This window comes from Ovis aries, chromosome 11 (genome assembly GCF_016772045.2).
Source record: "Ovis aries strain OAR_USU_Benz2616 breed Rambouillet chromosome 11, ARS-UI_Ramb_v3.0, whole genome shotgun sequence".
Lineage (NCBI taxonomy): Eukaryota > Metazoa > Chordata > Mammalia > Artiodactyla > Bovidae > Ovis > Ovis aries.
Genome location: NC_056064.1, coordinates 27,256,390 through 27,270,516, shown reverse-complemented (window position 1 = coordinate 27,270,516; position 14,127 = coordinate 27,256,390). Strand labels below are relative to the sequence as shown.

The 14,127-nt window shown below is 44.4% G+C and overlaps 1 protein-coding gene across 1 annotated transcript in view; it reads right to left on the bottom strand.

The window, feature by feature from the left end:
• DNAH2 (dynein axonemal heavy chain 2) overlaps window positions 1-14,127 on the bottom strand; it is a 104,336-nt gene that overhangs the window by 67,843 nt on the left and 22,366 nt on the right. Inside the window, exons 10-14 of the mRNA XM_060395415.1 lie at window positions 13,790-13,877; window positions 10,772-10,977; window positions 10,215-10,344; window positions 9,747-9,929; window positions 8,536-8,750 (exon numbers count right to left, since the gene is read on the bottom strand). Coding sequence (XP_060251398.1) covers window positions 8,536-8,750; window positions 9,747-9,929; window positions 10,215-10,344; window positions 10,772-10,977; window positions 13,790-13,877 — 822 coding nt within the window. The remainder of the gene's footprint in view (window positions 1-8,535; window positions 8,751-9,746; window positions 9,930-10,214; window positions 10,345-10,771; window positions 10,978-13,789; window positions 13,878-14,127) is intronic.

The window sequence follows — 14,127 nt, the reverse complement described above, 5'->3', positions numbered from 1 at the left end:
TCTTTGCATTGATCACTAAGGAAGCCTTTCTTATCTCTCCTTGCTATTCTTTGGAACTCCAAATTCAAATGGGTCTATCTTTCCTTAAACGGAAAAAAGCAACCAGAAGGGAAGGAGAGGGGATGGAGATGCAGAAAGGTGGCCCACCCCCGAAAGAAAAAACAAACAGAATTACAGCAAGCATCCTCAGAGAGAGATAAGAAACAAAGAGAGTCCGTGAGACAGAAACAAGATGCTATAAAAGAGACACGAAGAAAGCTCTTGGAAGTTACAAATAAAGCAGAAAAATTTTAAACCAAAAGAAAGATACAAGATAAATTTGACAGAGATCCCTCATAAAATAGAGAAACAGACATAAAGATGAAAGGCAAAGAGGATGTTGCATGAAAAAGAGAATCGAAAACTCTCTGTGAACAATTCTTTACATTGATTACATATTGGCAAGGTAATATCTGGGGAATACCGGGTTGAAAATTAAAATTCATTTAACTTGTTTCTTTCTCCTTTATTAAAAGTAATGCCAAAATTTTTTTAATTGTGTCTGTGGCCCTTGTCCTAAGTCCTTTGCCACCTCACACCCAGTGACCTGACCTCCTCCCCACTCAGCGGCCACGCCCTGGAACTCATGTCCTACCACCTCTAAGGTCAGTCTCCAAGCAGATGGTCCCTCCCCAGCTCAGCTTCCTCGCCCATCCCAGTACCTGCACTCAAGTCCTCCCAGTCGACCTTTGATCCCATGGGGACGTTCAGGTCACTGACCCCTGGCCTTTCTTCTTGCCTGTTTGTCCCCTTCCACCTCCATCCCCTCCTCCAAGGACCCTGCCCGCTTCCGCTGCTCTCTCACCAGTTCCTAGTCTTTCGCCTCCTTCTTTAGTCTAAGCCACCTGACCAAACCCCATCCCTGGCCCTGTCCACTCTCTTCTCCTCTAAGCCCACGTGAAGGTGGCCAAGCAAAGCTGGAGAAGATCACACGACTACACAGATCAGCAGGCTGCACGTTCAATGTCTCTGGTCCCAGCTGGCCTCTCAGGCTGCACCGCTGGGGTTTCCCCAATCTCCTGTCCCTCCTGTTCTCACAGGGACTGTTTGCAAATTCTCTGCTTTCTCAAACCTGGTCTGCTCCTCTCGCTCTCCGCAGAAAGCCCCACCTCTTCCCTCAAAGAAATACGAAAGCCACCAGGGGAGAACTCTACATGCTCCCTGCTCTAAAACTTATAAACGTAACTGACCCCATACCTATAATTTCTTCCGTTTACTACAGAAGAGGCCATCCTTGCATCCAAGGTCAAGTCCTTCCAATCCACCTTCCCTCTGCATCCTCAGACACCATCTTTTCCAGCTTGCTTACACTCCCACCCTACTCGTTCCTTCCCATCAACATTTAAATAAGCCAAGTTTCTATAATCTTAAAACAAAATCAAAACACCACCTACCCTCAACTCCACATCCTGGCACCACCTTGCTTGCCCCCTTCACAGCCTGCCTTCTGTGAAAAACTGGCCTCCTGAATTCCCTTCCTTTGTTTTCTTCTCGTTCCTCAGTCCCCTGAGAGCCACCTCCCACCTTCCCCTCTAAGTCTGCATTTTCAAAAGATGTTTAAAAATATTTATTTATTTGGCTGCATCAGGTCTTAGTTGTGGCACACAGGATCTTCAGTTGCCGCATGCAAGCTCTTAGTTGCAGCATGTGGCATCTAGTTCCCTGACCAGGGATTGAACCTGGGACCCCTGCATTGGGAGCATGGATGGAGTGTTAGCCACTGGACCATCAGGGAAGTCCCTAAATCTGCTCCCATCTAGCTTGCCCAGGATTCCTCATAAGACTTCTTGTAGCTACACTCTGAGAACCTCCTTGGCCTCACCCTCCCCTCTAAGCCTCCACATCCGGTGGCCTCCTCCCTGCCTTTCTCCCTGGCTTCTGAACCTCGGTGCTTCTCTTGTCAGCTCCACCTGTCAGGACAAGCAGCGTTTCTCTCCAGGGTCTCTTGGAAATCTCATCCAGCTGACTCTGGAGACTCAGCGAAGCATCCACCTCCCCCATAGCTCCCTGGCACGCCAGCCCCTCGAGGTCATGCACACCCAGCACACTAGCCCTGGGTGACCTCACCTACTGTGTGGCTGCAGCTGCTTCTCTCAGCTGAGGACACCTGCATCCATGCAGAGATGGCCCCACCCCACTGTCTGGACCAGAACACATGTCCTCCCTCGCCTTGACTTTCCAATATCCAACCAAGCACCAGCTCCTTTGGATTTCATCATCAAAAACAAAGTTCGGGAATTCCACTTACTCCAAGGCAAGCATAGCTCTAATGCAATGATAAACTGCAACTGAGTTTTGGCCTAAAGTTGGGCGAAAGAGCGAGAGGTCCATCCCCAAGAATCACTGCTCGAGGGTTCCAGGCATTTACTGCCAAATGGGATATGGGCTCAGTGTGATTTCAAGAGAGGCCAGAAAGTGAATTTTTATATAAAATCTCCTGAATTATAAATATTGACAGATAGTTCAACTGAAAAATATAAGTAGGAAGGCTTCTGGACTGCTGGCCACATTCTTTCCTTGACCTAGGTGACAGTAGCAAAGGTGTTTATTTTATACCTATAGATTACATTGAACATGAAGGTTTTAAGTAATTTTCTATATGTACAATATGATCTTTCACAATTAAAAAATGTTTTAAAAGGGAAAAACTGGACTTCCCTGGTAGCACAGTGGATAGGAATCCGTTTGCCAATGCAGGGGACATGGATTTGATCCCCGGCCTGGGAAGAGAAGCCCAGACAACACAACAAAGGGTAGCCCCTGCTTGCTTCAATTAGAGAAAGCAACGAAAGACCTAGTGCAGCCAAAAATAAAATTAATAAGCAAATTTTTAAAAAGGAAAAAACTATTTTAAACAAGGGAATTAGTTGTAAAAGGGACTGGGTAGAAAATTAACTTATTAAAATCAAAGTTTTCCAATATAAAAACTATAACCAGTTCAATATTATCATGGAGAAAAAGAGACCAATGGTAATTAAAACAACAGAAATAAAATACCAAAAATTAAGAGATCATCCAAAGATATTAATATATATTATCACATTTCTTGTTAGTCAGTTAACATGTATGAAAAATATCTTATGAACAAAAGAACAGGACTTAAATAAATTGAAAGGAAAAAAATGCTATTCTTGGATAGAAAAAACTCGATCTTAAAGATGTTCATTCTTCTTCAGTTCAGTTCAGTTCAGTCACTCAGTCATGTCTGACTCTTTGCGACCCCATGAATCACAGCACGCCAGGCCTCCCTGTCCATCATCATTCTTCTTAAGTTAACCTATAAATTTAACCCAATCTTGTTCCCCCCCAAAATATAGGACTAGAACTATTTGGGGAACTAAACAAAGAGATTCTAATGTACTTATGAGAAATAAATATTTAAAATATCCAAGAAAAAAATCTAAAAAGGAGAGTAATGAGGACAATAATAAAAACAATTTGGTCTCTACATATGAATAAACAGACCTATCAGAACAGGATAGTGAATCCCAAAACAGACATCCTTGGGAATTTGTTATACTATAAAGATAGCAGTTTAATAAATGAGATTGGGTCAACTGACTAGCCATCTGGGGATAGATTAAAAAAAACACAAAACCAACTCAAGTTGCATCTACACTTCTCTCCCTAAATCAAAATAAACTGAAAATTGGAGCCAAGAACCAAATATAAAGACAAAAATCACAAAATGCCAAGAGAAAATATGTAATATTTTAAACACTTTTACATCTTGAGTAAAAGTCATTTGACTTTGTAAATCTGTTTTCTTCTTTCTTTGAAAAAAAAAAAGAAATTACATTTTTTAATCACAGAGGATAAAAAGCCCCATAATCTCAAGATACTCTGATGAAGCTTTATATCCTGAATATCACCAAGATGTTATCTTAAAAGAACACTGAGGTGAAAATTTCAGAATATTTTGTGTCTGTTCTACTAAGCAAGCACTAAAGTAGCAATATAGGACATGACATCACAGTGCAAGTTTTCCACCTTTTGAGAGGACTCTACCAAGGAAGGAAATTATTATCAAGAGCTCATTTGTGATATGTGCTTTAAGAGACTGTGGACAAAGAAATGCTGTTTTTCACACCTTGACAATCTTCACTGAAGTATGTGTTATTTTTGAAACTGTGTCAAAAGTCTTCAAAGTGAAGAAGGCTCTCTCAAATAGGAATGAACAGCAGATTACTGGACAGTTAAGCAAAGCCTCCAGTGTAAAGGAGAGCCAAAATGAAGGAAAACTGCTTTCAATCTAGAATTCCACAAAGGACTAACAGGTGTCAGGCAGAAAACAGTTGTTTGTCAATCATGCAAGAATTCAAAAAGTTTACCTCCCATGTACCGTGGAAAGCTACTAAAGAATGTAGTAGCTCCAAAATAAGAACATCAACCAAGAAAGAGGAAGACAAAGGAAAGGGGGAATCAAACAATAAAAGAGGCTCAGGGAAGTCCCAGAGTGACACCTGGCCTCAAAACCAACCAGCTGGGCTGAAGGAAGAGGACAAGGGAATTCCAGGAGGGATAGTGCTAAGAACACAAAATTGATAACATACGTGATAAGTCAGATAGCAAAGGAAAATATTATCCAAAGGAATTTTATTGGTTGGTCTGGAAAAATTAATGATAGTGAATAATGTGCTAACAAAAATAGTGAGGTCATTGTTAATTCCAAAAAGAACAAGTGTCATACAAGCAAGGAGAGAATTGGAACAACTGAACATGATTTGGGTCCACAGTAAACAATACTAACAGAGTCATATTAAGAAAAACACTGAATATCAGTTTAACCACAAATTCTAGCATAGCTATACCAGGAGGGTGGAGGGGTGTAAATACGTACAGGAACACTACTAGTAAGAGAATCATATTCTCTTATGTTCTTCAAGCTGGAGGCCTTGAATTTGACCCTGTCAAATTCTTGGTAAGCCCACTTGGATACATACACTATCCAGTAGTGCACTAAATTTTTTCTTCATTTCCTCATCTTGACAAGACTTTTCTAAATAACTTTAAGCCAAATTATCAAATTTTAACTTGTCAGTCAATACGATGAATTTGAAAAACACCTTCCCGATGCTGAGTTGAAAACCCTATAAGGACCTTTTTTCACAGTGATGCTCAGGCTTATCCAGAAATTTGTCAAGACACTGTACTTCCAATGCAGGGGGCATGGGCTGGATCCCTGGTTGGGGAACTAAGATCCCACATGCCTCGTCATGGCATGGTCAAAAAAAATTAATTTTAAAAAATCAGTCTGGGGAATTTTTTTTAAAATATTTTGTTTCCTTGGACAAGTGCTCAGGCAATGGAGCCAGGGCAAGTAGGCTGACTGGGTTTGGTGCTGACAGCCCAGAATGAACTGACCTAATGGAGAAAGTGCTCTCAGACCAGAGAGAAAAGGAGGAAGAGGAAGTCCCAGTCGCAAAACACTGTCAGACGCCAGTGTCCCTTGTCTTTCCCTGGAGAAGTCCTGCTACACAGAGGAGTTGGCTACTTACACAGTGATAACACAGCTCTTTTCAGCCAGGGTACAGACGCCATCTGGAATATGTTTGTGTTAAGTGCAATCTGTAAGGCTGGTCTGGCTGTAAAATGTGGTACAAGCCAATTTGGACTTCAGAGTTCAAATATTTGGGATGGAAGGTGGGACAACAAAACCTTTTGTAAGATAAGATCGGTGCTATTAGGGACTGGAAGTCTCCCAGAACAGAGGGAGAGTCAGGTAATTCTGAGGACAATCAGGGCATTTGAAGAGCACGCCTATTTCAAGACCTTATCTAGATCATGAGCACAAAAAAGTAGACTTGATAAAGTTATCTGCCCCTCGTTGGAGGCATCATATTTAGAAAAGGTTTAGAAAAGCTGAAACTGTCTTGGATGTCTTTACTGGTTTAATGAGCCCAGACTTTTCAAAATCCTTCCCTGTGATCATGGTTTTTTGTTTTTCCCCCATACATTATTTACTGGATTGAGGTAGTTTTAGCTTAAAGCCACAAAAATGTAAAGCAGTTTATAACAGATCCCTCTAGACAACAACTGCCAAAGAACTGGGGTACCTCTTCTCTCTGGAAAAAGTGTTTTAGCCATTATTTGGGTTTCTGCTAAACCCAGGCCATAAATATTTGCCCCAAAATTGTCTTGTTAAGCTCTGCTATAAAGATTATGCAAACGGTATTTGAGATAAATATCCAATGTGTCTCTCGACAAGAGATGATCACGGCAGACAGAAAGCTGTCTCCTAAGCTTATTGGGGCTACATGGCCAGGTGCTAAGCTCAAACGTCAGGTGGATACACCGCGGTGGTGAGAAGGGAACAAGACTCAGGGAGTCCAGGTGAAAGCCCCCAGCACAGAATGTTCAGGACCCTCATGGAAACCATGCAACTTCTAGGTCCACCAGTAGTGGGTTGATGGATTAAATTATGGTACAGTCAAAGCATGGGAAGCTGTAAGCCATGAAAAGTAATTATGCAGTTCTGTACACACAGAATGGAAAATCTCCCACACATATTGTTAACCTCAAAAAAAGCAAGTTAAAAAATGTTGTTTATAATGAGATCCTGTTTTGTGTGTGCAGTGTGTATTTTTGATTACATGGTAATCACGGTTACCTCCAGGGAGTGGAGCTGTGTGCTGGATTTTCACTTTTTCCTTTATATTCTTCTATACATCAATCTCTCTCTCTTTTTTTTCTTTTACAGTGAGCATGCACTACTTCTGTTGTTTAAATTCTTTAATTTAAAAAGCAAAAAAAGATGGACTTCCCTGGTGGCCAAATGCCTAAGACTCCTCACTTCCAATACAGGGGGCCTGGGTTCCACCCCTGGTCAGGGAACTAGATCCCACATGCTGCAGCTAAAGACCCAGCGTTCCACAGCTAAGACCCTAAGACCGGGCACAGCCACATAAATACATTTTTAAGTTAAAAAGATTCTAAAAATTAAAGAAAAATAACCATATGAAGCATATGAAGTGGGGGGAACATGGAGTGATAAATATACATATATATATATGTATACACCAAATCTTTAAGAGTGGTTATCTTTGGGGGAATCTTGTTCTTCCTTCTACTTTTCTGCATTCTGCAAATTTTCTAAAAGGATCAAGAATTTTATAATAGAAAAAATCAAATAAATCATTTTGAGAACACTTCAGATGTATAGAATAGTGTGAACAGTATGCTACTATTCATATTAAAAGGTACTTAAGAGATTTCCCTGGCAATCCAGTAATTGAAACTTCATGCTCCCAATGCAGGAGGCTTGGGTTCAATCCCTGGTCAGGGAACTAAATCCCACAATTAAAGATCCCTACATGCTGCACACCACAACTAAGACCCAGTGCAACCAAATAAATAAATATTAAAAATAAATCTTATTGTTGATTTATAAGGCCATTTTATAGAATCCTCAAAAAAAAACCATGAGCCCTATCGAAGCAGATCTCAATACCCCTCTCTGGTCAAAGGCCTATCTCAAACCTCTTACCCTCTGGTCTTCACACCCTGCTTGTCACCTGCTTCCTGATCCATGTGGCTTCTCATCTCTCTGTCCTTCTCACTTCTGCCTTCCCCTCACCCCTCTGACCTGACACTAAGCACTGTCTCCCCGTCTTGGTTATTTTGCTTCAAACATCATGTGTCATCTCCCAGTTAGGTTGCTTTTGGCTCCCAGGACAGACACACTCAGTCTCTCTGTCCATCTCCACATAGGCCGTCTCTGGCAAAGCCCCTTCCACATTTCCCCCAACAAATAAGGACATTCCATGAGTTAAAGTCAGTTCTAGAAGCCTGGGAAGCCACTCTTACTATAGGGGCTTGATGATGATTAAGGAGCCCAAACCGATCAAGAAGAAAGTGACTTCCTTCCTATTAGGAAAACATTGTCATCAGAAGGGTCGTCATCTCTGTAGACAGCCGCCTTACTAAGTTCCTTCTTTATTCTCTCTTCTGCATCTTATCTGGGAAGGAGGCAGGGCTCCAGGGTATAACAGTTCACTTACAGAGCAACAGGGGGCAAGGACATCGTCACTGGACACACCTGTGCCTATCTTGGTTCTTAGCACATGGAAGGCACTCACTATGTATTTTTGAATGACTAATGAATAGACTGGTTAAACTGAAAACCTGGTGATATGAGACTGTCATGATTCTACAACTGTAGGAGAGGGTGTAACCTGAGAGCCCCACTGACTCTCGGGAAAGCTCCCTCGGTGGCTCTTGGTTGGGACGATTTCGCTGAGCCACCGTGGCCACCTAGTGGCAGGACACCTACATCACTGGTGTAGTAGGTGACAGTGGATCTTCTATTTTCAATCAGTTTTTTGTTTTTTTTTTTTTAAGACTAAGAAGTGGGAGGAAACATATTACGGGGTAAGAGAGAATCAGAGGAATGGAGAGGAGGAACCAGGAGATGGGAATTAAAACTCTCAGGAGGGTTGGGGAAGGGAAAGGCGCCATAGAAAGCAGAGCAGGAGAGGGGCAGGGAGGGTCTCCTACTTGTCAAAGTTCACGTCCAGCATGCCCGCCTTCTCCTGGCTGATTCGTAGCAATGGTGTGTCCAGCCGCCGAATGCAGTCCTTGTCCAGAGTGGCTGTCCAGTCTTGGAAGGTTTTTCGCACCAATTCATCAATGGCCTGAACCATCTGCTGGTAGGTGTGCACACTCTCCTCTCCAGTCCCGATGTGGGGCAGGAAATGAGCATTGGAAAGACACTATGGAGGAGAACCAGGGACGCTGGGATCCACCTGCCACGTTCCTCCGTGTTATCATCGCCCTGAGAGCCCTATTCCCCTCCCCAACACACACACCCCGATTATATGTGTAAGACAGGGACTACTCGGAGGGAAGGGGGAGCCAGAGAGAAAGGTGAGAGGAAGACACCAGGCTCAGCGAAAGAGGTAGTCAGAAAGAAGACAGGGAAGGGGAAAGTGCGAGAATTTGGAGAGGAGCACTGTCATATACGGGCTTCCCAGGTGGCTCAGTGGTAAAGAATTCACCTGCCAGTGCAGGAGACCAGGAGACATGGATTTGATTCCTGGGTGGGGAAGATCCCCTGGAGAAGGAAATGGCAACCCATTCAAGTATTCTTGCCTGCAAGATCCCATGGACAGAGGAGCCTGGGGGACTACAGTCCAGAGTCGCAGAGTCGGACACAACTAAGTGACTAAGCACACATCCACACATTGTCATACGTACACTACCGTGTGTAAAATAGATGGCTAGTGGGAATCTGCTGTGTAACACAGGGAGCTCAGCTCCGAGTGCTATGATGACCTAGCGGGGTAGAATGGGGGCCGGTGTGGAAGGGAGGTCCAAGAGGGAGGGGATATATGGATACACATAGCTGATTTACTTTGCTGTACAGTAGAAGCCAGCACAACACTGTGAAACAATCATACTCCAATAATAAAATATAAGAAGAAAGAGAAGCACAGACATTCAGCTTGAGAAAAAAAGTTGGAAAAAGAAAGTCAATTACAGGAGGTGAAGGATATAAGAGACACAGGGTCAAAAACAAGCATGAGCCCTTCCTCAGGATAGGCCAGTTCCTCTGACACGCCCCTCGCACCCACTTAGTCTCAGGTCAGGAAACCTCTCCAGGGAGATGCTCTGGACTGACCCGCAGGGCTCCCACCCACCAGCCTGGGGCTCAGCCTGCAAACTCTGTCGTGGCACCGAGAACAAGTTCCGGGAAAGGCCAGGCTTACGTTCATGACTCGGTCGATGCGACGCCGTAGGATGCGCACCCAGTGGGCCTGCCCTGAGTACTGGGCCATGTAGGGCTCCAGGTAGGGCCACTTCTTGTTCAGCTCACGGTTTACGAGTGCCAGCTCACTATTGAACAGCATGTAGAGGTCCACGGCCTTCTTGTCATATGTTCGCTTGATGGCCTGACGAAGAAGAGGAAGTAAATGACATGACCAGGGATATGGGGTCCCTGCAGCTCCCCATCCTGGAAGAAAGCTAACCCCCTGCCATGGTAGTCCTGCCCTCAAGCCCTCCAGACACAAGGGGAGGGGGTGGGCAGGGACAGAGGAAGAAAAGAAGCGCTGGCAGTTTAGGGCATGGGCGAGAGCACAGATGGAGGTTGGACAGCATCTGGAAGGACCAGGCAGACGTGAAGGAAAGCTCAAGTGAACCAGGGGTGGAGGAAGGAAGCTGGTGGGCAGTCCCACCTCTCGGGCCGAGAGCCGGTGGAAGGTGTCCAGCAGCAGCACCCCGTGCTCCACGTCACGGACTAACTCGAAGGCCGAGGTGATCAAGTTCTGAGTCATCACCTCCAGGTCCTTGACTCCAGCCCGGAACCTGCACCGTTAGAGGCGTGTCGAAGGGTGGGCGACGTCTCCTGGCCCCAAGAACCTCCCCTGAGTGCAATTCCGATGTTTTATGTACAAAGGGCATCCTCAGTGTCGGCACTGAGCGCTTCACACACAGGAATCCATTTAGTCCTCAGAACAACTCAGTGGGGTAGGCTGTATTGCTAACTGGATTTTATAGATGAGGAAACTGAGGCCCAGGCTGGTAGAGCAATCTGCCCAGAGTCATGTTAACTAGTCTGTGGCAGAACCGGGATCCAAGGCCAGAAAGGCTGGCTGTGGCACCCTGCGTCTGAGCAGCCCCGTGAGCTTCCCCTGCTCGCCCCCCGTTTCTGACCTGCTGCCCCCATACTCCGCTCTGCTCTCCCCTGCCCCCCTTCCCTGTCTATGGAGGGGGTGGTCTGTGACCCTCTCACCTATTGTAGTCTTCGTGCCAAGAGGTGTTCTTGACGTCCAGGATGCCCCCGCGGACGGCTCGCAGCACGTGCAGGTTTCTGTGAAAGATGTCCTCAATCTCCAGCAAGTTCCGTGTTATCTGGGGCCCCTGGGCACCGAAGAAGCAGGGGAGGGGACCTTGCTTTCCATCTTCCCAGCGGGCAAAATGGTACTGACAGTCACATACCTGCAAAGAAGTCAGCATGAGGCTTCCTGCCCTCCTGTCTGAGTCTTCCTGTCCCAAGTTCTTTGGTTTAGCTTGTGTTGTGGTTGTTCAGTTGCTAAGTCATGTCCCACTCTTTACAACTCCATGGACTGCAGCACACCAGGCTTCCCTGTCCCTCACTACTGGTTTCGCTTAAAATGGCTAAAAATCTAAGGAGAACCCACCAGATGCAACGGGCTTCTGGGGTGAATTTTAGCTGCACAATGAAATATGAAAAAAATTTGGCCTTGGAGTACAAAATGAAGCAGGGCATAGGCTAATAAGAGTTTTGCCAACAGAATGCACTGGTCATAGCAAACACTCTCTTCCAACAACACAAGAGATGACTCTACACATAGACATCACCAGATGGTCAATAACAAAATCAGATTGATTGTATTCTTTGCAGCTGAAGATGGAGAAGTTCTATCAGCAAAAACAAGACTGGGAGCTAACTGTGGCTCAGATTGTGATCTTCTTATTGCCAAATTCAGACTTAAACTGAAGAAAGCAGGGAAAACCACTAGACCATTCAGGTATGACCTAAATCAAATCCCTTATTATTATACAGTGGAAATGACAAATAGATTCAAGGGATTAGATCTGATAGACAGAGTGCCTGAAGAACTATGGACCGAGGTCCGTGACATTGTACAGGAGGCAGTGATCAAGACCATCCCCAAGAAAAAGAAATGCAAAAAGACAAAATGGTTGTCTGAGGAGGCCTTACAAATAGTTGAGAAAAGAAGAGAAGCTAAAGACAAAGGAGAAAAGGAAAAATATACCCCTGTGAATGCAGAGTTCCAAAGAATAGCAAGGAGAGATAAGAAAGCCTTCCTCAGGGATCAATGCAAAGCAATAGAGGAAAACAATACAATGGGAAAGACTAGAGATCTCGTCAAGAAAAATTAGAGATACCAAGGGAACATTTCATGTGAAGATGGGCGCAATAAAGAATAGAAATGGTATGGACCTAACAGAAGCAGAAGATATTAAGAAGAGGTGGCAAGAATACACAGAAAAACTATACAGAAAAGATCTTCATGACCCAGATAACCATGATGGTGTGATCACTCACCTAGAGCCAGGCATCCTGGAATGAGAAGTCAAGTGAACCTTAGGAAGAATCACTATGAACAAAGCTAGTGGATGTGATGGAATTCTAATTAAGCTATCTGAAATCCTAAAAGATGATGCTGTCAAAGTGCTACACTCAATATGCCAGCAAATTTGGAAAACTCAGCAGTGGCCACAGGACCGGAAAAGGTCAGTTTTCATTCCAATCCCAAAGAAAGGCAATGCCAAAGAACGCTCAAACTACCACACCATTGCACTCATCTCACTAGCAAAGTAATGCTCAAAATTCTCCAAGTCAAGCTCCAAAAGTACATGAACTGAGAACTTCCAGATATTCAAGCTGGATTTAGAAAAGGCAGGGGAACCAGAGATCAAATTGCCAACATCTACTGGCTCATCAAAAAAGCAAGAGAGTTCCAGGAAAACATCTACTTCTGCTTTATTAACTATGCCAAAGCAACAAACTGTGGAAAATTGTTAAAGAGATGGGAATACAAGATCACCTTACCTGCCTCCTGAGAAATCTGTATGCAGGTCAAGAAGCAACAGTTAGCACTGTACATGGAACAACAGACTGGTTCCAAATAGGGAAAGGAGTACATCACGGCTGTATATTGTCACCCCGCTTATTTAACTTACATGCAGGGTACATCATGTGAAATGCTGGGCTGGATGAGCACAAGCTGGAATCAAGATTGCCAGGAGAAATATCAATAACCTCAGATATATAGATAACACCACCCTTATGGCAGAAAAAGAACTAAAGAGCCTCTTGATGAAAATGAAAGAGAAGAGTGAAAAAACTGGCTTTAAACTCAACATTCAAAAAACGAAGATCATAGCATCTGGTCCCATCACTTCACGGCAAATAGATGGGGAAACAATGGAAACAATGAGAGACTTTATTTTCTTAGGCTCCAAAATCACTGCAGATGGTGAATGCAGCCATGAAATTAAAAGACATTTAAAAAAATAAAAAAAAATAAAAGACATTTGCTCCTTGGAATAAAAACTATGACCAACCTAGACAGCATATTAAAAAGCAGAGACATTACTTTGCTAACAAAGGTCCATCTAGTCAAAGCTGTGGTTTTTCCAGTAGTTGTGTATGGATGTGAGAGTTGGACCATAAAGACAGCTGAGCACCGAAGAACTGATGCTTTTGAACTGTGGTGCTGGAGAATACTCTTGGAGTCCCTTGGACTGCAAGGAGAACCAACCAGTCAATCCTAAAGGAAATCAGTCCTGAATGTTCATTGGAAGGACTGATGCTAAAGCTAAAACTCCAATACTTTGGCTACCTGATGCGAAGAACTGACTCATTGGCAAAGACCCTGATGCTGGAGAAGATTAAAGGCAAGAGGAGAGGGGACAACAGGAGGATGAGATGGTTGGATGGCATCACTGACTCGATGGATATGAGTTTGAGTAAACTCCAGGAGTTGGTGATGGACAGGGAAGCCTGGCGTGCTGCAGTCCATGGGGTTGCAAAGAGGCGGACATGACTGAGAGAATGAATTGAACTGAACTGAATGGAGGCAGTGATAACAGGCAAGAGTCTCTGAGCACAGGATGGTGGCTAGGTGCACAGCCATGTGATAAGAACCAAAGAGGCAAGTTTTGTGTGTAGCCTCACCCCCAGCCCCAGCTCCCTCGCCCCTGGGCCGGGATTCTGGAGCATCTGCTGTGGGCTCTGTCTCCCTGACAGTCTTCCTACCTCGATGAGGTCCTTGCAGCGTTGTACAAAGGCATCGACCTGGGCAAATATGCTGGTCTGGTCTAGGATCCAGCCCCGGGTGGAGAACCTGTTGTGAGAAAGACTGATCAGTTGGAAGCGGGAATACGAGGCATTTACCTCCCCAGGCCAGGCTAGAACCAGGAGTTCTGGTTCAAAGGGAGCCTGAGAAAATGAGACCCCTAGAAACAGTTTTTCTGAACGCCAAGTAAAGAAACACAAGGTGAGGAGAGCCAGAGAGAAAAAGAAAACATTTTGGTTCTAAGAAAAAGTTTGGTGGTGGTGGTGGTGGTGGTGGTTTAGTCTCTAAGTCGTGTCTG